A 23,037-nucleotide genomic window follows, 5' to 3' on the forward strand; every position below is an offset into this window, starting at 1 on the left:
TTTGCTCTTAATATACTTGTAAAAGCTCTTTGGATTATCCTTCACTTTGACTGTCAAAGCAACCTCATGTCTTCTTTTAGCCCTCCTGATTTCTTTCTTAAGTATTTTCTTGCACTTCTTATACTCCTCAAGCACCTGATTTACCCCCTGTTTCCTATACATTTCATACAACTCCCTCTTCTTCTTTATCAGAGTTGCAATATCCCTTGAGAGCCAAGCTTCCTTATTCCTGTTCAATTTGCCTTTAATCTTGACAAGAACATACAAACTCTGCACTCTCAAAATTTCCCCTTTGAAGGCTTCCCACCTACCAATCACATCTTTGCCAGAGAACAACCTGTCCCAATCCACACTTTTTAGATCCTTTCTCATTTCTTCAAATTTGGCCTTCTTCCAGTTCAGAACCTCAACCTTAGGACCAGATCTATCCTTGTCCATGATCAAATTGAAACTAATGGTGTTATGATCACTGGAACCAAAGTGCTCCCCTACACAGACTTCTGTCACTTGCCCTAATTCATTACCTAACAGGAGATCCAATATTGCATCCCCTCTAGTTGGTCCCTCTATATACTGATTTAGAAAACTTTCCTGAACACATCTTACAAACTCTAAACCATCTAGACCCCTAACAGTATGGGAGTCCCAATCAATGTATGGAAAATTAAAATCCCCTACCACCACAACTTTGTTTCCTGCAGTTGCCTGCTATCTCTCTGCAGATTTGCTCTTCCAAGTCTCGTTGACTATTGGGTGGTCTGTAATACAATCCCACTAATGTGGCCATACCTTTCCTGTTTCTCAGCTCCACCCATGAGGACTCAGTAGACAAGCCCTCTAATCTGTCCTGCCTGAGCACTGCTGTAATATTTTCCCTAACAAGCAATGCTACTCCCCCACCTTTCATTCCTCTGCCTCGATCACATCTGAAACATCAGAACCCTGGAATATTAAGCTGCCAGTCCTGCCCCTCCTGTAGCCAAGTTTCACTAATTGCTACAACATCATAATTCCACGTGTCAATCCACGCCCTCAACTCATCTGCCTTTCCCGCAATACTCCTAGCATTGAAACATATACACCTCAGAAGATTTTTACCACCACTCACAACCTTTCTATCAGCGGATTTGTTTAAACTTTCAATGTCATTTATTTTCACCCCAGCCATACTGTCAGCTCTGGCACTCTGGTTCCCATCCCCCTGCAAATCTAGTTTAAAGCCTCCCCAATAGCACTAACAAACCTCCCTGAAAGGATATTGGTCCCCCTGTGGTTCAAGTGTAACCCGTCTCTCTTGTACAGGTCCCACCTGCCCCAGAAGAGGTCCCAATGATCCTGAAATCTGAAACCCTGCCCCGTGCACCAGTTCCTCAGCCACTTTTCCTCCTCCAGAGCATCCTATTCCTACCCTCACTGACACCTAGCACAGGTAGCAATCCTGAGATTACCACCCTTGAGGTCCTGCTTTTCAACTTCCTACCAAGCTCTCCATACTCACTGTCCAGGACCTCTTCACTCTTCCTTGCTATGTCATTGGTACCGATGTGCACCACGACATCTAGCTGCTCACCCTCCCACTTCAGAATGTCATGCAATCGATCAGAGACATCCTTGACCCTGGCACCCGGGAGGCAACAAACCATCCTGGATTCTCTGTTACGACCACAGAACCTTCTATCTGCACCTCTAACTATCGAGTCCCCTATCACTACCGCTCTCCTCTTTCTCCCCCCTCCCTCCTGCACTGCAGAGCCAGACTCAGTGCCAGAGATCCGGCTACTGCAGCTAGTCACAGGTAAGTCATCCCCCCCAACAGTATCCAATGTGGTATACTTGTTGTTGAGGTGAATGGCCACAGGGGAACCCTGCGCTGCCTGCCCTTTCCCCTTCCCTCGCCTGACAGTGACCCAATTTCCTGTCCTCTGCTCCTTTGGCATAACTACCTCCCTGTAGCTACGATCTATAATCTCCTCATTCTCCCGAATGATCCGCAGGTCATCCAGCTCCTGCTCCAGTTCCCTAACGCGGTTTGTCAGGAGCTGCAGCTGGATGCACTTCTTGCAGGTGTCGTTGTCAGGGACACCGGAGGGCTCCCTGACTTCCCACATCCTGCAAGAGGAGCATTCCAACATCCTGCCTGGCATTCTCACTGCACTAAACAATCTGAACAAAAAACTTACCGGAACCTACCCTGGCCTCTGCCTGTTCTCGCCGAAGCCTGTTTGAGCCAAAGCTGTCCCACTCTGACTCAGTCCACTCCGACGATGGCCGCTGTATATGGTTCCTCCTCATCTCCGTCCTAAATCTACTCCCCTGAATCTTGAGGCTATATCCACCCCTCAAGATTGCTCCAGTCCTTACCTCCACCTTTAAATACTGAATATCTCCCCCTTTCTTTTCAGTCCGGACTAAGGGTCTTGACCCAAAATATCCACTCTCCAGAGATGCTACCTGACTCACTGAGTTCCTCCAGCTCCTGTTGTGTTGCTGCAGAAACCAGCACCTGCATTCTCTTTTCTCTCCAATCTTCCTTTCCCCCTCCTTATTTCCCTTTCAGTATTTGATCTGACATTGTACTCATCCAGTATAATTTACACTGTCTGGTTCAGGGTCTAGTGTTTATTAATAGCTCTTGAAAATGACTGATTATGGACTGGTGTCTACTCAGTTTACAAATGCCTCTAGGTGGCGACAGGCTTTTGTCCTTCCTGTTCAACACCACCTGAATCGAACTGAATTCAGCTCACTGTCTGGATTCACCCCCACTAGGAAGCTCCATCAAGCTACGCTTATCAGAGCCGGATGTGAAGTGTACTGTATGTGGTCTGTGTATGTAGTGTTGTAGATGCAGTAAGTTCTAATTGTACTGGTCTACAGGAACTCCAAAACAAGCATCTGGTACTTTATTGTAGAGTGCCAATAACTAAGGTATTTGTGTATTATTAGAATCGTCACTGATATCACTGATATATGTTATAAAATTTATTGTTTTGCAGTAGCAGTACAGTGCAAGACAATAAAAATTACAATGGGCACTATATGACTTAACTACAATGGTTTTTCTTTGAAACACCTTTTTTTCCACAAATATAAAACATACATTTTCAGTCTGTTAAGTGGGTTTCTAGCATGTTGAGGCTTCAACTTTGTTTGGGTTTCAGGCAGAATAGTTAATACTGGATTTGAAGAGTGAGAGATATCTTGACTTAACTCATTGACTTCCGTCTCCTTATCACTTGCTAATCCCATATCCACTGTTGGGGAAAATAAACCAAGATTCGATTTTTCTTGTTTCGTGCTCCAATCACTTGGTGAGCCTTTCTGGTTCACCAAATGATTGGAGGAAGAATACCTCTGATTGGAACATTAGATTTCTGACCTTCCCTCAATCTTTTACTAAACACCACTTTGGACTGCAGATCTGTCCATTTTCCCAATATCTGTGTTCTGAGCATCACACTGAATCATCAGTCTTAATTCTCATGTTCTCATTTTGTCTGGATTGTTTTTCTCTGTCTCTTCCAAATGAATAATGATTTTCTTTGAAATGTACCTCTCCACTCTCTCTTCCAAATTAGGTTGTCCCAAGCTCAAGTTGTTCAAAGTCTAGAATGGATCAGCTAATCTGGTTGAGTGAATCATGGAGTAAATTATGGTATTAAAAGACTTTCAAACAGGTTCGTTAATCAATGAATCATTGTCAAAGCGGAACTATCATGGAAACTTCCTTCAGAATGTAAATGAAACTTTCCATTGAATTGCTGGGTACATGATGGTATTGGAGAAAGTAATGAATACTTGTTACTAATACATCTCATGAATCACTGAACCAACTATCTGTTAGCTGTTGTCCACTGTTTGATACCATCTGTTTGGATTTATTGCAAAGACCCATCTCAATCTCTTTTTTATAAGTTCTTCTGTCAGACAGAATCACACAAATCCCTCTTCAATTCAAATAATAAAAGGCCTAGATAGGGTGGATATGGAGAGGGTGTTTCCAATAGTGGGGGAGTCTAGGGCCAGAGGGCACTGTCAAGGAATACAAGGATGTCCCTTTTGAACAGAGTTGAGGAGGAATTTCTTTAGCCAGAGGGTGCTGAACCTGTGGAATTCATTATTACAGACGGCAGTGGAGGCCAAGACATTAGGTATATTTAAAGTGGAAGTTGATAGGTTCTTGATTATTAAGAGTGTCAAAGATTACGGGAAGAAGGCAGAAGGGTGGGGTTGAGAAGGATGATAAAACAAGCCATGATGGAATGGTGGAGTAGACTTAATGGGCTGAATGGCCCAATTCTGCTCCTACGTATTATGGTGTACATCAACAAGGACTAGAAAGTTACTACCGTTCTGACAAAGTAGTAAATTGATCTCCTTCAGGTGCAATTTCAGGTAACCCACTCCCCCTATGTTCCTTTATTACCCAGCAAGTAGTGGGAGTTTCTGCTAGTGGGAGAACCTTGACCAAGGAGAAATGACTATAAGATTAGGGGACTGCCAGTTAAAAATGAAGACGCATAGGAACTTCTTTAAAGTGTGGTGAATCTTCTGCCCTGGAGAACTGTGGAAGCTCCAGCTTTGGAAATATTTAAAAGAGGGGATAAACAGCAAATTCGTGGTAATATTGAACTGGAACATAGGAGGAGATGAGGGCTCAGCATATCATTCCAGGGAGTTTTCATTTTTAAACTTACATAAGGAACCACAGGTTAGATGAATGTACCTCAGTAATATGTCCCCTGATCCTGTTAAAAATACTACCTCACTCTATGGCAAAGACTGCATTGAATGGTTGAAATCCTCCTCGAATGGATTAAGATATTTGTGATATCTCAAAGTAACACATACAGAATGCTGGAGAAAAACCCAGCAGGAAAGGGATAAAACAGTTGACATTTCAGCCCGAGACCCTTCATCAGCATCTTGTGTGTGTTACTCTGGACTTCCAGCATCCGCGGAATCTCTTGTTTTGTAATATCGCAAAGATTTTCTTTTGCCTCTGATGGGCAATGTTCATGCAGCAATGTAACAAATGGTATTGAAGGTTTCCCCTAATGGTCACTGACAGTGCAAGCTATGCCTTAAGAGTGAGAGTGACAGATAACATATTACTGAAGCACATACATAGAACACACGGGACATCACTGAAAGTCAAGCATTTTTGAGGATAGTATATGCTAACTTGCAGATATACAACTGAGAGAGAATCCCCTCTCCAAATATCCAGTGGGTATGTGACCATACACAGTACATTCTACAGGTTAGTGAATAGTTTGCAGCAGTTTTCAAAATACCTCCATTCTACAACAGTTGGCAATTATTTGCCCCCTAAATTCACAATAAGGGCAAATAGCTGCAAAGACTAAAGACCAACAAGGGCTGTTCACTGACGATCAGTTTGAAAATCCACACATATGCAGATTAGCAGTGAGAGGCATGCGGTGGTATGAGATGACCTAGAAAGCATAATTCCATTACTTGGTCTGCTCGGGAAGAGCAATACTGTACCTGACTCAGAGCAGGTCTCAAGATCTCTATTGATTGTCTCTATGTTACTTATGATCACCATCCTTATGGGTTTGTGCTCACCACTATTAGAAAATAATCATCAGCAAAAATCTGCAAGCACATTTTCTATTTTTCGTTTCCATGTCTGACTATGCCACGGTAGCATAGCGGTTAGCGAGATGCTATTACTGCTCGGGGCATCGGAGTTTGAAGTTCAATTCCGACATCATCTGTAAGGAGTCTGGTCATCTTCATCGTGGAATGTGTGGCTTTTCTCCAGGTCCTCTGGTTTCCTCCCACAGTCCAAAGATGTACCATTTAGTGGGTTAATTGGTCATTGTAAATTGACCTGTGATTAGGCTAATGTTAAATTGGCTTTGCTGGGTGGTGCAGCTCGAAAGGCCTACTTCTCACTGTACCTCTCACTATCTAACTAAACTAAATGGTGATGGAATGATACAGTTGGTAGAACCGTTGCCTCACGGCACTAGCCGCTCAGGTTCAATTCAGACTGCTGTCTGCGTGGAGTTTGCACGTTCTCCTTATGACCACGCTGGTTTCCTTTAGGCTCTCAGGCTTCCTCCCACATTCCAAGGATTGGTTGCTTAAAGGGCTGTTGTCAATTGCGCTGGAGGTGTAGGTCAGTAGCAGAATCTGGGAGCAGTTAAAAGGAATGTTGGGGGGGAGGGGTAATGTGGGTTTAGTGTAATTTGGTGCTCAGTAGTTGGTAGAGACTTGAAGAACTTAAGAGCCTGTTTCCATGATGTAGGATTGTACAACTCAACTCTGCTCTGTCTCTCTCCACAGAAGCTATCTGACCTGCTGAGTATTTTGAGTACCCTCTGTTTCTGTGCAAGCCCGGCAGTGTCCGGACTGAGGAAAGGCAGGTGAGGAAGGTTACACAAAAGTGCCTGTTATTTTTGTGTATCTGCTTAGAACTAAGGTGTTTTTGTGAGTGTTGCCCTGTTGGAAGACTGTGACCTGAAGTGGAGGAGAGCATTTGCCTTGGAGAAACAACTTGAACCAGAAGTAAAATACATAAGGTGCTGGAGGAATTCAGGAAGTTGGGCAGCATCTATGGAGAGAAATAAACAGTCGACATTTCAAGCTGAGCTATTTCATCAGGACTTAGAAGATCACAGAATCTCTTATGATCTTGAACTAGAAGATTCCACCTGAAATGCTGGAAATGCTGAGCAGGACAAGTGGCATTTGTGGAGGGAGGAACCAAGGGGTCATTTCAGTTTAGTGAGCTCGCATTGATCTGAAATGCTAACCACTTCTGTCTCTACAGAGCCCTTTGCCTTGCTGTGGATATCCAGCAATTCCTGTTATTATTCAAACTTCCAGCATCTGCAGAATATTTTCTTTTGGATTTAGCCTACTGGTATGAACAGACACCATCTGGACAGTTGGCAGAGTGACAGACTGTAACAGAATGGCAGTGCTGTTTTTTAGTGAAGAGACAGCTGCCTAGAGCTCTCTGCAGTTACTGCCAATTTGCTGGCGTGGAGTCTGGACAGAATTTATTGGAGAAGAGATTACTATGGTGCTGTTACACTACCTGCCTTTTAAAAGTAGTATCTCCAGTCTGCCACTGGGTGGCGGTGTGGAGATACGTATCTACCAAAAGAGGTGCAAGGTGCTCCTTCCCTCTTGCTAGTCTGCAGATCACTCTTGGGCAAGGTGTAGCACCTGATTATCCACCAAACACCCCCCGCCCCTGCAGGTCACGTGAGCCATAGGAGCAGGTGGTGGATGATCTTATGAGCACCTGGTGCAGATCACAAGTCCTGGTTATATGACCACTGATGCCAGGCAGACAATCTCTGCACAGTGTTGTCACCTGTCTTGTAAAGGCACTGCCCAGAAGAAGGCAATGGCAAAGCACTTCCGTAGAAAAATGTGCTAAGAACAATCATGGTCACAAGACCATGATCACCTACATCACACAACCTGGCACGTAATGATGATGATGAAGATCCAGAGCCACAATGACACGGATCTGAGTTCCATGGCAGCAAGTTGAGCTTACACTGCTGGAGCTAGACAGAAGAGAAAGAAAGAAGCTTATTCCTCCTTCCTTTCCAGTGCTGACGAAGGTTCTCAGCCTGAAATGTTGACTGTTTATTCCTCTCCATAGATTCTTCCTGACCTGCTCAGTTCCTCCAGCATTTTGTGTGTGTTACTCTGGATTTCCAGCATCTGCAGAATCTCTTGTGTTTATGATAAGCTAGACATCAGAATGTTTCGTCTTAAGCTAAGGTACCAGCCACTCAGTGTTGCATTGGCCCTGAGTGGAAATGTCCATCTTTTCTATGATGGTTTCAGTGAACTCTTCTGAAGGGCCCTCTGCAGAAGGTTGATGCAAGACTCAGGAAGGTGGCAGGATATGCCTTCTTCACATTACCACCATCAGGAGGTGGTACAGGAGCCTGAAGATACACACTCAATGGCTTAAGAATGGCTTCTTCCCTTCTGCCATCAGATCTCTGAGAGGGACATGAACCCATGAAGACTACTTCACTGTTTTGATCTCTTTTTGCACTATTTATTTATTTTTAAATATATTTCTTACTATTACTTATAGTAATTTTTATGTATTGCACTACTGTTATCGCAGAACACCACATTTAATGACATGCACTCAGTGGCCACTTTATTAAGTACACCTGCTTGATAATGCAGATATCTAATCAGCCAATCATATGGCAGCAACTCAATGCATAAAAGCATGCAGACATGGTCAAGAGGTTCAGTTGTTCTGACCTTGGAATGATTGGTGGTGCCAGATGGGATGGTTTGAGTATCTCAGATCTCCTGAGATTTTTGCACACAACCATCTCTAGAGTTTACAGAGAAGGGTGCTGAAAACAAACAAACAAAAAACTCCAGTGAGCAGGAGTTCTGTGGGCGAAAACGCCTTGATGATGAGAGGTCAGAGAAGAATGGTCAGACTGGTTCAAGGTGACATGAGGGTGACAGTAACTCAAATATCAACATGTTACAACAGTGATGCGCAGTAGAGCATCTGTGAACACGCAACACTTCGAACCTTGAAGTAGATGGGCCACTGTAGCAGAAGACCACTTCAGGTTCCACTCCTGTACTTAATAAAATGGCCACTGAGTCTATGTCAGTCATAATTAAACCTGATTCTGATTCTGTTCAAGCTCCTTCAAATTGGAAAGTTGCCTCTGACAGCTTTGCTAGTACTGCACACCGATTAACAAGAGAAGCTTTGTAACCTTGCCTGTGGGCAGGAGGCACCTCTGCTTCCTTTGCTTTTGCAATTTTGTTCATCTTTGAAATCTGATTTCACATGGCTGGTGAAGCTATAGAGCAATAAGCAATATTTTGCACTTGTGTGCTTAAAGCAGATTACTTGTGTCAGACATGGCAGAGAATATCACCATGATCCCGCTTTCACGGCTGTGGTTTGGGCAATGAACCACAGTGTTCGATTGAAGGCCTGCTCCTCATGACTACAGCCACACACTGGAGAAAGTTATTTTCCATTTGTGCAAAAGGTACCTATCTATGTGTGACATGAATCAAAATCAGAATGATTCCAAGTAATTGAGTCACAGAAACAGGCCCTTTGGCCCACCTAGTCCAAGCCAAACTATTATTCTGCCTGTTCCCATCGACCTGCACCTGAACCATATCCCTCCCAACCATGCTCTGTACCTATCCAAATTTCTCTCAAAATGTTGAACTCAAACCCACATCCACCACTTCTGCTGGCTGTTTGTTCCACATTCTCAGAACCCTCTGAGTGAAGAGGTTCTTTTTAAGCATTTCACCTTTCAATCTTAACTAGACCTCTAGTTCTAGTCTCACACAAACTCAGTGGAAAATACACTAGTGAAATTTAAGAAACTGCTAGACAGGTATATGGAGGAATTTAAGGTGGGGGGTTATATAGGAGGCAGAGTTTAAGGGTCAACACAATATTGTAGGCAAAAGGGCCTGTACTGTGGTGTACTATTCTATGTTCTATGTAAAAAGCCTGCTTGCATTTACGCTATCTATACTCTTCATAATTTGATATACCCCTTTCAAATTTCTCCTCATTCTCCTACGGTCTAGGGAATAAAGTTCTAACCTTTCCCTATAACTCAGGTCTTCAGGTCCTTGCAACTTCCTTGTAAATGTTCTATGCACTCTCTCAATCTTATTTGGTAGTCTTAGTAGTAAAAAAAAAGGAGAAATGTGCAAGGGTGTGGCTGTGACAAGTTGGAAGGAGCGAAGTAAGAACCCTGAAGCTTACAAATTGGAGGCAACTGTGGGATAAAGAAGGTACATGGTTGTAACGAAATAGATCATGAAGCCACTGTTAACTTCCCTAGTTTCACCTCCGTCACTTGTCAACAGGTTTAGTAATGTTACACCAATAGCGGTAAGCAATGCTTCCTTCCTGGTGCTAACGTTAGTTGTTGATGATATCAGTTTGCCCGTGATCTACAGCTGCAGCTCGGACTGCGGTTCTCTACGAGCGGTGGGTTCTCGGACTTGCCACTTGGCCTGGCGTTTTGCTATCTCCAGCAGCGGCCTGGAAGGTGTTCGCCTTCGGGGTGCGGCCCCGTGGACAACCCGGTTCCTCATGAACTGAAGTGACGTGGGAGACTGAAATGTTGAAACAGCAGGCAGTGTCAGAAGGAGACCCCTGTATTCAAGCATCTCTCTCTCTCACTCTCTCTCTGTCTGTTGATCCTTGAGTTTGGGACTCGAAGAAGCGATGCAGAAGATTGTAACATCGAAACAGCAAGCTGCTGGTCTCCTGCTCTCTTTGTTGCGGCAGCGATCTCTCTGTCCCTCACTAGCAAGAGAGAGCCTGTCTGAGATACCGACGTGTTGGGTTATGGACTAGTTCTCGATGGACTCTAGATCAAGGTTTCTTTGGGGGATTTTGCTATTGCTCGCAATGTGGGTGATGGGAGGGGGTTGTCAGTGCTTCTGCTGGTGCAAGTGGAGGGAGGGGCAATGCTTCTGCGGCTTGTGCGTAGGAGGGGGAAGGGGGACTTTGGGTTTCTGATGTTTCTGTCATTCATTCTTTGGGATTTTTCTGTTTTGTGGATGTCTGTGTAAAGTAGGAATTTCAGGTTGTATACTGTATACATTCTCTGATATTAAATTGAACCATTTGAACTCTGTAGGAGGGAGGAAATGTTGATACTGAACTATGTTTTGGGGTCGCACGTTGATAGTGCGTTCAAGCTGCTGAATGTGAATGTGAATATTAAAAGCAGTAACAAGAGCGAGTGAATGTGTACTGGGAAAAATAAGTAGTCGGCCTGGGTTCTGATCAGTAGACATTGTTGGTAAGCGAGCATTGTCGGAGAAAGGCAGGCAAAGCGTTTGAAGAGAAGAGTCATTTACTACTCTTGGCAACATCCGTCATATCACCGGATTTCTGCAGCCTTGCACACACACACATCCTTGGGGCTTGACTTCTGGCACTGAAATGCTACGGACAATCATTGCCTTCAGACGGCATTTTGGAATGAACTGATGTCCTGTAGAAATATTACCATGTGCCAAGATCACCACAGCGTGTCAAAATCTCCCGAGTATGTTGTGCCAAGTTCTCCAGCGCAGTTTTGCCAAGCCTCTTTCTTCTGTATTGCATCATGATTGAACGTCTGCCAGGGCAGCAGAAGCTCCAAGATACCTGCCAGTACTTGCAACCCAAAACACTTCAGCCTTGGAATGCTCTGCAATATTAAAGGGGCAAGTTCAGTCAAGTGCCTCCATCTCCACACAGTGGCAATTTTATTAGGTACAAGAGGTGTATTTCTGTATGTTCATGGTCTCCTGCTGATGCAGCCCATCCACTTCAAGGTTCGACATGTTGTGCATTCAACGATGCCTTCTACACACCGCTGTTGTAACACATGGTGATTTGAGTTATTGTTGCCTTCCTGCCAGCTTGAACCGGTCTGGTCATTCTCTGACCTCTTGCATTAACATGGCATTTTCACTCACAAAACTGCTGTTCAGTGGATTTTTTTTTTTTTTTGCACAATTCTCTGTAAATGCTACAGAGAACTGAGTGTGCGAAAATTCCAGAAGAACAGCAGTTCCTGAGATACTCAAACCACCCTGTCTGGCACTAACAAGCATTCCATGGTCAAAGTCACTTTGATCAAATTTCTTCCCCATTCTGACATTTGGGGTGAACAATGGACTATCTTGACCATCTCTGCATGTTTTATGCATTGAGTTGCTGCCACGTGATTGGCTGATTAGATATTTGCATTATTGAGCAAGTGTTTAGGTGTAGTTAATAAAGTGGCCACTTGCAATGAACGTTGAAAACCAAGGCTCCCACATAAAACATGAACTTCCTTTCTGCAGAAACTTTCACCTCATTCAGGAGCTACACCGAGTCCTTGCTACATCCAGAGAAGCAGGGAGGGATCAAAAGTTTCTGTGCTGTCATGTGTAGCCTGTATTGCAAGAATTGTATAAGACTAACTTGAAGCAATCAAGCACCATCAGTTTCTGATCAACTTCCATGACAAGTAGTGGACTTGCTCCTATACAATTTGTTACATTACTTTTTACTGTTATTACTGTGCCTTGCTATTTCTATACTAAGCAATCTGTTAATAATTACGAGAATTTGCAATTATATAATATTTTTAACATTTTGTAAATCTGTTACTTAAACGAAAAACAGGATGAGACTCTTCATTGGCAGGTTTATTAAACAATATTCAACATCGATTCCGATAAGATATTAGAAGAGTTGAACATAAGCTAGGTCAAAGAGAGGAAAAAAAGAAAGACACACACAAACTCTGCAGGTCAAGCAGCATCTTTGGAGAGGAACAAACATTCGACTTTTCGGGCTAAGACCCTTTGTCAGTTTATTGCCCTAAAAATGCTGCATGACCTGCTGAGTTCCTCCTGTGCGTTACTCTGGACTTCCAACATCTGCAGAACCTCTTGTGTTTACGAAGAAAGGTTTTCACTTGATAGTTCAAGTTTTAAAACAGGTTTTAATGGAGAAGAAAGAGACAGAGAAGTATTAGGAAGTAAGTCCAGACTCAGGGTCTGGAAAATTGGAAGCATGGCTAATACTGGTGGAGCTAAAGCAGGAACTTAATAATAAAATAAAGAATCTTGTGGAGATCATGACTTGTATACAAAAGTAGTTACTGGCTTATGAATCTAAGTTGATATTTTCCACACATGGTACCTGTGACAAGGTGAGTCTGTCAACATTTTGATGGATCTTGGTGGCCTCTCTGGTCTCTCTAACGTCACAGGCAGCTCATCAACCTGCTGAGGCATCAAAAGAATACTGTTAATTAACATGACTCCCAAGATATTGATCACTGAACAGGAAGACGGATCTATTAACATCACAGAGTTTTGAAGACATCTGTAAGTAAAAACACGATGATTAAACTTTGATTGGCTATTGATTGGAAAAGTTGGCTATTTGAAACTTAACAATGAAAACTCCTTAAAGACAGAAGCAAAACCCGAGCAACATCATCACCAAGAGGGGTATTAACACAAGGGACTGTTGTCAGGGAAACCCGTATAATGCAATGAATGGTAAAGATTAGTTAAATTTGTTATTTTTGTAACTTAGAATAATTTCTATATATTGTACTGTACTTTTGGTGGTTTGTGTGGAGATATGTCTCCACCAAAGGAGGTGTATGGCACTCCTTCCCTCCGCTAGCCTGCAGCAAGGTACAAGGTGGCAATGTGTAGCACCTGCTTAGCCCCCTGATCAGGGTCATGTGAAGCCATGGGAGGAGGTGGTGGTTGGTCGAATGAGCAGCCGGTGCATATCACAAGTCCTGGTTATGCGACCACTAGCACCAGGCAGACGATCTCTGAAGATTATTGATAATGGCTGGAGTCGCTAATCTTGTAAAGACACTGCCTAGGGGGAAAAATTGCCAAGAACAATCATGTTCATTGGCCACGATCGCCCACATCAGATGACATGGCACGTAATGATGATGACGATCATACTCCTGCCGCAGAACAACAAATTTGATGACCGATGTCAGTAATAAAATAAGCATGATTCTTAAATTTATTGAATTACTGAGGAAGCATGAAAAGCTTTTGCAGAAAATAGGAAAGAAAACAGACAGCTGAAGCTGCAAATAGGAAAATGCGCAGTGATACCAAGTTCAAGTACATTGCCATGCAGACATACACATGTATACAGGTAGTTGAAACAATGTTCCTCAGGGACACAGTACATAAATCACAAACAGCACATAAAATATTATTAGCATAATACTATTAATAGATAAAGTATTCTGTGGATATACAAGTTGACTTAAAGTACAAATACTGTACAATATATAGTTAAATATACAATAGTATAATGCTTTTGGCACTGTCGTAAGTAACGAGTACTGAGTGGTAGTAGGGTGCTGAGAAGTAATAACATGCTAAAGGGGAGAAATACATATTATGACAAGGTTTATGGATTTAAATATGTTCCCATCACGGAGTCTGTTACTGACTCTCCTTTGGACGTAACAAATTATGCAACATTCCACAACGAAAGCCGGAATTAAAGGAAGATGTGGAGCAGAATTAGTGAACCTGATGTCATGGAACAAGACACTTCAGTGACATGGAGAGAATGGGGGAACTGGATTTGTTTTCATTAATGAAAGTTAAGGGAAATTCTGAAGGGGGATGTTCAAAACTTTAGTTTTGAAACAGTAGATCAGGAGAAATTATTTCCACTGGCAGGAACGTTAATATTCAGAGAACATGAATTTAAGAAAATGTGCAAACTTCCAGTGGAGGAATTGAGAACATTTTTGTTGAAAGTAATAAGTTATTGTGTCTGAAAGAGATTCAATATTAAAAACATGTAAAAGGGAATAAAACAGATACTTGAAATGGTAATTTGATAGGATTATGGGGAAAGAGTAGGCCTGTCGATGATCTGGATAACTCTTTGAAAACACCAGCCCAGGCCTGATGGAATAAAGGCCTCCCTCAGTGCTTCAGATTATATGGAAAGGATTTGCCAGCAGTGGTGCAGCCAGTGAAACATCTTTGAAAATTGCATAACGCTCTCGGAATGGATTAGGGTTTTAAGCACCATGCAGCTGATATTACAGGGAGCTATGCAACACGGAAACAGGCCCTTCTGGCTGACTGAGTCCACATTGACCACGATGTATCAACTTACACTAATCCCATTTTATTCTACCAAGTTCCCATCAACAACTAACAGCCTTCCTGCAATTTCTATCATTCAGCTAAACCCAACGGACAACGTTCTGTGGCCAATTAACCTATCAGCCCATGACTTTAGGGATGTGGAAGGTAAAATGACTTAGTATGGCAATTACTCTGCATGTGGCCGAGAATCTACAGACAGTTGTGGACACAGCTCAACAAGTCACAGGAACCAGCCTCCCCCCTTCCCATGGACTCTATCTACTCTTCTTGTTCAGTAAAGCTGCCTTGACAAACTCATATAGATATTTGGTGGAAAGCAAACTGACTGGCTGTATTATGGCCTGGTATGGGAACACCAATGCCTTTGAGTGCAAAATCCTGCAAAAGGTAGTGGATTTGGGCCCAGTACATAACGGGAAAGCCCTCCCAACCATTGAGCTCATCTACATGAAATGTTGCTGTAGAAAGGAAACGTCCATCAGCAAAGATCCTCACCACCCAGGCCATGCTCTTTTCTTGCTGCTGCCATCAGGTAGAAGGTACAGGAGCCTCAGAACTCACACCACCAGGTTCAAGAACAGTTACTATCCCTCAACCATCAGGCTCTTGAACAAAATGGATAACTACACTCATTCTATTTCTGCTGACATCACTTTAATGACTCTTTATTTTGTTATTTCATGCTCTCATTATTCATTTGCTATTTATATTTGCATTTGCACAGTCCATTGATCCTGTTTACAGTTCCTGTTCTATAGATTCGCTAAGTACGCCAGTGAGAAAAAGAATCTCAGGGTTGTATGTGGTGATATGTATGTACTCCGATAATCATTTTTATTTTGAACTTTGAGCATGATCTGCACTGCACCCTCTTTTATAGCTTTTACATTTTATTTTGCAGTTGTTTTACTGTATTTTCTGTGCGAGGAGTGGCGCCCCACATAGACTTCCAATCTGCGCCTTGTAAGGTATGAAAATGCCAGACGCAGGCCTGTCATGGTCTGAGTCGATGTTCTCTCCCCTTTACTGTTATCTAGCTCAATGCACTGATATGACCTGTATAAAAGTATGCAGGATCTAGGTACATGTGGCAATAATAATCTTATATCAACTTTAACACACAGATGTAACTGTACTACTGGTGATTAGGGACTTAATGCACTTAAAACATACTCATTAGGGAAAAATATGTATAAAAAGTGTATTAATACACTCAGAATTTCCGAGCCTCAGTATCTGTAGTTTTAAGGGAACATATGCAAACACACAAACTCATGTAGAGATTGGAATGAAGAATTAACAAATGTATAAGTGTGGGTTCCGTCTGTAGCATGACCTTACTGTCACTGCTTTAAGTCCAACTATTTGTGGTTTTATTCCTCTCCCATCCAATCTAATCCATAACTCTAGTCCTGACGAAGGGTCTCGACCTGAAACGTCGACTGCGCCTCTTCCTAGAGATGCTGCTTGGCCTGCTGCGTTCACCAGCAACTTTGATGTGTGTTGCTAATCCATAACTTGTTGGGAGAAGTCAATATTAGGTGATGTGCTAATAGTGCCTGCTAATTCCAGCATGACCCAACAGTAACTACATTTATAAGTGACTACACACATTAACAGAGGCTGGTATAGTGATGGACAAGGGCTACTTAAAGCTAGACTACGCTACTTACACGGGAAGTGGATTTTTATCTGCAGTAGGCGATGCAAGTCTTTCTTGAGCTTATTCTGATCCAGCAGACATTGAAAATTGTTTGACACTTGGATAGAGGAGGGCTGCAAAGTCATTGAGTTGCTCTCGGAGCAACATTGGAGGAGATGGATAGGAGTGGGGATGTACTGCATCTACAGAGCATTTGGATGCTCTCCAGATCAAGCCAGGAAGGCAGTGAGAGCAGATGGTGTCAAGCTCAGTGCCAGAAGGCAAATCCTGAGAGCATGGGTGCTGTTCAATGACCTCAAACCTGCGGTGCTCAAGGTCAATGAAGACACCTTCAAATGCCATGTCCCACCAAATCTATCATCAGTATCAGACACTTCTCTACACTCCCACCATTCACCTAACAATTCTTGTCAATCAGGATTCATAGCATACGTTCATAGGTGCACCTCATCATCACACCCTGAACTGTATTGTAAGCCTAATATCTACAGTATATTGCAAAGCATATCCTAATCAATCCTGATAGCCAGCTTGTTCTCTTAATACTGACAGCCTTCCTCTTCCTCCTCTTCTTTCCTCTCATAGCAACTCCGTCCATTATATCTTTTGTTTAATGTGTCTGAGAGCAACTGGTTCGTACAGGAGGCATGACATCAATAGAATATCTTTTTAATCCTTGCTACCTCACTGCATTTTGACTTGGGCAACTTGAAATCAGTCTGCAACTGTTAAACACTGGCAAATTATAGCAACAGGCAGTAGAGATTAATAAAGTTGCAGCTACCCCCTGCATACATAGTGTGCATTATGGAAAACAGCCCTCATGACTACACCAATATGGCAGGAAGCACAATTGGCCACAAATCTCTACATGTGATTTGAACACAAGGTGGAAGCAATATGGTGCTTTCATCTTAAACACAAGAGATCCTGCAGATGCTGGAGGAACTCAACGTGTCAGGCAGCATCTATGGAAAGAAATGGTAGTGTGGAGGAGCAGAGGGATCTGGGGGTACATGCCTACAGATCTCTGAAAGTTGCCTCACAGGTAGATAGGGTAGTTAAGAAAGCTTATGGGGTGTTAGCTTTCATAAGTCGAGGGATAGAGTTTAAAAGTCGTGGTGTAATGATGCAGCTCTATAAAACTCTGGTTAGGCCACAGTTGGAGTACTGTGTCCAGTTCTGGTCGCCTCACTATAGGAAGGATGTGGGAGCATTGGAAAGGGTACAGAGGAGATTTACCAGGATGCTGCCTGGTTCAGAGAGTATGAATTACGATCAGAGATTAAGGGAGCTAGGGCTTTACTCTTTGGAGAGAAGGAGGATGAGAGGAGACATGATAGAGGTGTACAAGATAATAAGAGGAATAGATAGAGTGGATAGCCAGCGCCTCTTCCCCAGGGCACTACTGCTCAATACAAGAGGACATGGCTTTAAGGTAAGGGGTGGGAAGTTCAAGGGGGATATTAGAGGAAGGTTTTTTACTCAGAGAGTGGTTGGTGCGTGGAATGCACTGCCTGAGTCAGTGGTGGAGGCAGATACACTTGTGAAGTTTAAGAGACTACTAGACAGGTATATGGTGGAATTTAAGGTGGGGGGTTATATGGGAGGCAGGGTTTGAGGGTTGGCACAACATTGTGGGCCGAGGAGCCTGTAATGTGCTGTACTATTCTATGTTCTATGTTCTAAATCAAGAACCGACGCTTTGGGCCAAGACCCTTCACCAGGACAGGAAGTGAAGGGGGAAGGAGCCAGGATAAGGTGGAGGGAAGGGAAGGAGTACAAACTAGAAGGTGATAGGCGAAGCCAGGTATGGCACTCACAGTGCATCTTCCTTCTCTCCCAAAACAAATGCACACCACAGCACTGAATTTTGAGGCCATAATGTCAGCTGAGTTTCACATACACAGTTAACTGGAGTTTTGCACAAATTGATTTGCAAACCTCTCTCTGTGTTTACACAAGCTCACAGAATGAACACCGTTTGTACACATCCTCTTGTGAGCTACACTGGGCCAGTAACTTCACACCCTATTTCTGTAAACAAGGTTGTTACTAGTACAGGGCTGAAAATGAACATGCAGGACTTCCTGAGATAGACCACAGGCGCTCAGTACTTTAGTATTTTAACCTCTGCTAACAGGCTATTGCGAAACTGAGCTGGTCAAACACACTAGTAATAACTTCAGAAGGAACCAATGTAAATGATATTGTTGTGTACAGTGAGAAATGAGGAAACCTGCTGCAGTTTGAAGAATACATGATTTTATCTGCTGTAGATTCCTCTGATGAGGACTGACAGATTGAAGCTGTATGCAAGTCTAGAAAGCCTATAGTAACATCAAACTATAGAAACTACTTCTTCACTCTTTGTTAGTGTCCTGAAACTGTTGAGGTCATGGTCTGAGTTCTCTCTTTACTTACACTGCTGCACAGCATTTCCTGTTTTAACTTCTCATGTCTCTCAAACCCTATATCTTTTGGACACTTCCTTGCTGTTTCATGGTATCTCATTCACAGATATTTAAAAAATTGTTGCATATTAAAGGATCCAGGCATGAAATAGGAGGAATGTGGGGGTAGAGTTTCAGAGGGTCTGGGTCAGGAGGGTGATGATGATGATATACATTCAACCACAAGCTGTGTCTTGGTTTGGAGTAAATATTTGTATCAGATTGCCAAATTTCTTTGAAGACATACCCAGAAAATCCATTGGAAGATCTACTGTTAACCATATGATCCTCCAGCCTCCCCACAAACATTGATCAGCTTCATTGTACATTTTGATGGAAGGAAAACGACTCATTCCTTGATTGGGTTAATTCTTCAATCAATTACATTTCCCTTATTCTCTATTTCCAATATTTCTCCAAACTCATTGGAGTCATAGAGTAATAGAACAGTACAGCACAGAAACAAGCACTTTGGCCTATATGGTTGATGCCAAAACTACTTAAGCTAACTACTCCCATCGACCGGCACCAGAACCAAAGCCCTTCATACCCTTCCCATCCATGTAGCTAGTCAAATCTCTCTTAAATGTTGAAATTGAGCTCGCATGCACCACTTATGCTGGCAGCTCATTCCATACTCTCATGACCCTCTGAGTGAAGAAGTTTCCTCTCACGTTCCCCTTAAACTTTTCTCCTTTCCCCTGTAAACCAAGACTTCTGGTTGTAGTCCCAACCAACCTCAGTGGAAAAAGCCTGCTTGCATTTACCTTATCTATACACTCATAATTTTGTATAGCTCTATTAAATCTCTCAATGTTCTACATTCAAAACAATAAAGTCCTAACCTATTCAATCTTCCCTTATAACTCAGGTCTTTCAGACCCATTAACATCCTTGTAAATTTTCTCCGTACTCTTTCAACCTTATCTTTCCTGTAGGTAGGTGACCAAAACTGCACACATTACTCCAAATTAGGCCTCATCAACATCTCATGCAAATTCAACATACTATCCCATCTCCTATAATCAATACTTTGATTTATGAAAGCCACTGTGCCAAAAGCTTTCTTTATGACCCTATCGACCTGTTCTACCACTCAAAGAAGAAATTAGAAACCTGCTTGAATCCTTGTGTGGTTTTTCCATGGTGTCTGCATTGTCACAGAATTTATTCTTAAGCATCTAGAAATTCCTGGAAAGCTCATCCTTATTTGCATCCAATAATTACTCTAAATCTCACTACAATGAGTCAGCTTCCTATTCAATGTCATCAGTAGTCTAGTTTGTAACATACTGAATCTTGAAGAGCAGCAGGAGAAAGCTGAAAATTGTTGTTCCCCCCCCCCCATGGGAAAGTCATTTATTTCCCTTTTGCTAAAACTTTGGGTTCAAAGTTACTTCTCCAGCAGAACTGGCTTTTTGCTCGCCATCTGTTTTACTACTTCCGGTTGTGTGTGTGGGGCTTCCAATCATCGCACACTCATACTGTGCAGAAACCACAGCCCTTCTGTCTTGTTCCACAGAAGAGGAGGAAATTAACATGTACAAAGCATTCCATAAATAACCAAACTGTCCTAGTGTCAATGGTACCCATTCTCACAGCTGCTGACTGGCTACTAATGGACAAACCAATGTAGTGCAAATCTTTTATCTGCAATCCGGACAGACTGCCATATGCTTGCAAGCCTGAGCTTATCTTGGAAAAGCAGTACACCTTGTCCTCTCCACCTTCTATCAAGAGCTGTCCAATTTTTTTCCCCAATTAATTAGCACAATTATTTCCCCGGAATCTTTTGCCTTGAAATTCACTTTGACAGCTATTACCATGTACACTGCTTTCTAACTCAGTTGATGGGATTAGTTTGCCACAGAACAGAAAACATTAAGAGGAAATGATTATGGTTATGAATGATTATGAATGTTCTAGACTAAGTAGTTAGGGAGGAACCACTTCCACTGCTGTTAGGGAGTGAAACAAATTTGAACTAATCAGCAGAACAAAAAAAATCCAAAATGAAATTTCTTTATGTAGCATGTTGTAATGATGTGGGATATTTTACAGATCCAATTGCAGCCTTCAAAAGGGAGCTGTGTAAGTACTTGAAAATGAAAGTATTGTTGGGTTTTCGAGAATAATGTTGGGTTGGGGGGGGGGCTACAGATAATTTGCTGAAAAGAAACAACTTTTGTTTCTGGCACATACTCAATGATTCTAAGTAGTTGATTAATACACAAGAAATTCACACTGAGAACATTGTGAGAAGGGAACTTACCACTTCCGATAATAATGAATGTGAAAGTTATCTTCCTGAAAACTCTAGTGTCCCCATTTGAGATGCACTGAATTGTCACAACAGACAACCATTTTATACCATTTTATCTTGCTGAAAACTGTACTTGTGACCCATACTTAAAATTGATCAATTTAAGCATATTTTAATGGCTGAAGATATGCTGCCTGATGCTCCTGCCCCAAGGACACAAAGGAATAATACCAGGAATGAGAGGTACAGTACTGTGCAAAAGTCTTAGGAGCATATGGTATATATTGCTAGGGGTGCCTACGACTTTGAAAATATGGAGCAGAGAGCAAGTTTGTAAATCTGGTGGGAGCAAAGGATGTTGGGTATGACGAGGATGGAGCACTGTGGGAGGGGTGTGGGACAGGTGGCAGAGAATGAGGGCCAGGGGTTGCGGTGGGGGGGGGGATGGCATGGGTACAGACGCACCCAGCCTGAGACACCAGGCAAGGTCATTTGATTCCAAACAGTTGGTTTATTGATCATTATGGAGTGTCTCTCTGGTGCTACCCACTCCCTCTCCTCTCCCATCCCTCTTTCCTAACCATGATTCCCCTCTCCCTGCCCCCTCCCCACTCTCAGTCCACAACAGAGACCCATATCAGAATCAGGTTTATCATCACTCATTGGTCATGAAATTTGTTTCTTTTTGTGGCAGCAGTTCAGTGCAATAATAAAATTACTGTGCAAAGGTCTTAGGCACCCTAGCTATATATACACAATATGTGCCCAAGATTTTTGCATAGTATGCTATATTCCCACACATATACAATGAGCATAGTTTTATGAATGCAATCTTTCCATTTTTCATAATAGTTGGCAGAAAATGGCTCACTAATTTATAATAAGAATGTTCCTTCTGTGTAGGTGGTCTTTTGTTTCCATCTCCACTGACTTCAAAGTTCAAAGGAAATTTCAAAGTAATTTTATTATCAAACTACATATACATGACCATATACTACCTTGAAACTCATTTTTGCAGGCATTTACAGGAAGAAAAGAAGTTTATGAAAACTCAATACAAGTAGTCAAAGACTGACATATTCCAATGGCAACAGAAGACAAACTGTGCAGGTAAAAATAATACTGAAAAAAAGAGCTATAAAGAGTCCTTGCAAATGAGTCTGTAGGTCATAGAATCAACTGGTGAATGAAATTATCCACACTGGTTGAGGAGCTGGAATGTTGTAGGGTAATAACCATTCCTGAACCTGGTGGTGTGTGACCTCCAGCCTGATGGTAAAAGCAAGAGGACAACATGGTCTTTATGGTCGGGGCCTCTGATGATGGATACATTTCCAAGCGTCGATATGGAGCTTAGTCTAATGAATGCAGATTTTCCATTTTTCATAATCACATTCATAAAACTATACTCCTTATAGATGCTTGGGAAATATACCTTTCATTAGAGGTTTTATTCCTTTGTGCCTTTGTGAAAGGAGCATCAGGCAGCAGGTCTTCAGTCATTAGAACATGCTTAGCTCGGTCACAAGTAAAGTTTTCAGCTCGATCACTTGGGATAAAATGGTTGTCTGTTGTGCAAATTCAGCACGTCTCAATGGGACACTGGAATTTCTAGGAAGATTATTCTGTCAGATCCTCTCACTTATTTAAGGCAGTGAGTGTGGAGAGAATTTGAAAAGCTTAAGAGTACAATGGACCAGAAAACATTGAAGAGGAACTATTCTAAAGTCTCACTGGGTGGTCACGCTTATTTCACTCTCCATAAACTAGTAGCTATCCAAAGCTTTGCTGTCCATATTTTAGTTGGCACCAGTTCCAGTTTAAACATATTATTTATTTACTGATTGATTGAGATATAGTGCGGAATAGGCCCTTCAAGCTGTGCTGCCCAGCCACCCCTAATTTAACCCTAGCCTAATTACGGGACAATTTACAATGACCAATTAACCTATGAACCAGTATGC

The 23,037-nt window shown here is 42.4% G+C and overlaps 1 protein-coding gene across 6 annotated transcripts in view; it reads right to left on the reverse strand.

Moving 5' to 3' along the window:
- Positions 1 to 23,037, reverse strand: part of LOC134355483 (tyrosine-protein phosphatase non-receptor type 22-like) — a 128,091-nt gene that overhangs the window by 40,444 nt on the left and 64,610 nt on the right. For 5 of the 6 annotated variants that reach the window (XR_010020095.1, XM_063065435.1, XM_063065432.1 and 2 more), the window contains one exon: positions 12,719 to 12,804. Coding sequence is in view for 5 of the 6 variants with exons in the window: in XM_063065435.1 (XP_062921505.1) it covers positions 12,719 to 12,804 (86 nt within the window). In the remaining variant the exon portion in view is untranslated. The remainder of the gene's footprint in view (positions 1 to 12,718; positions 12,805 to 23,037) is intronic. The other variant, XM_063065433.1, reaches the window with a different exon arrangement.

Source organism: Mobula hypostoma, chromosome 13, assembly GCF_963921235.1.
Source record: "Mobula hypostoma chromosome 13, sMobHyp1.1, whole genome shotgun sequence".
NCBI lineage: Eukaryota > Metazoa > Chordata > Chondrichthyes > Myliobatiformes > Myliobatidae > Mobula > Mobula hypostoma.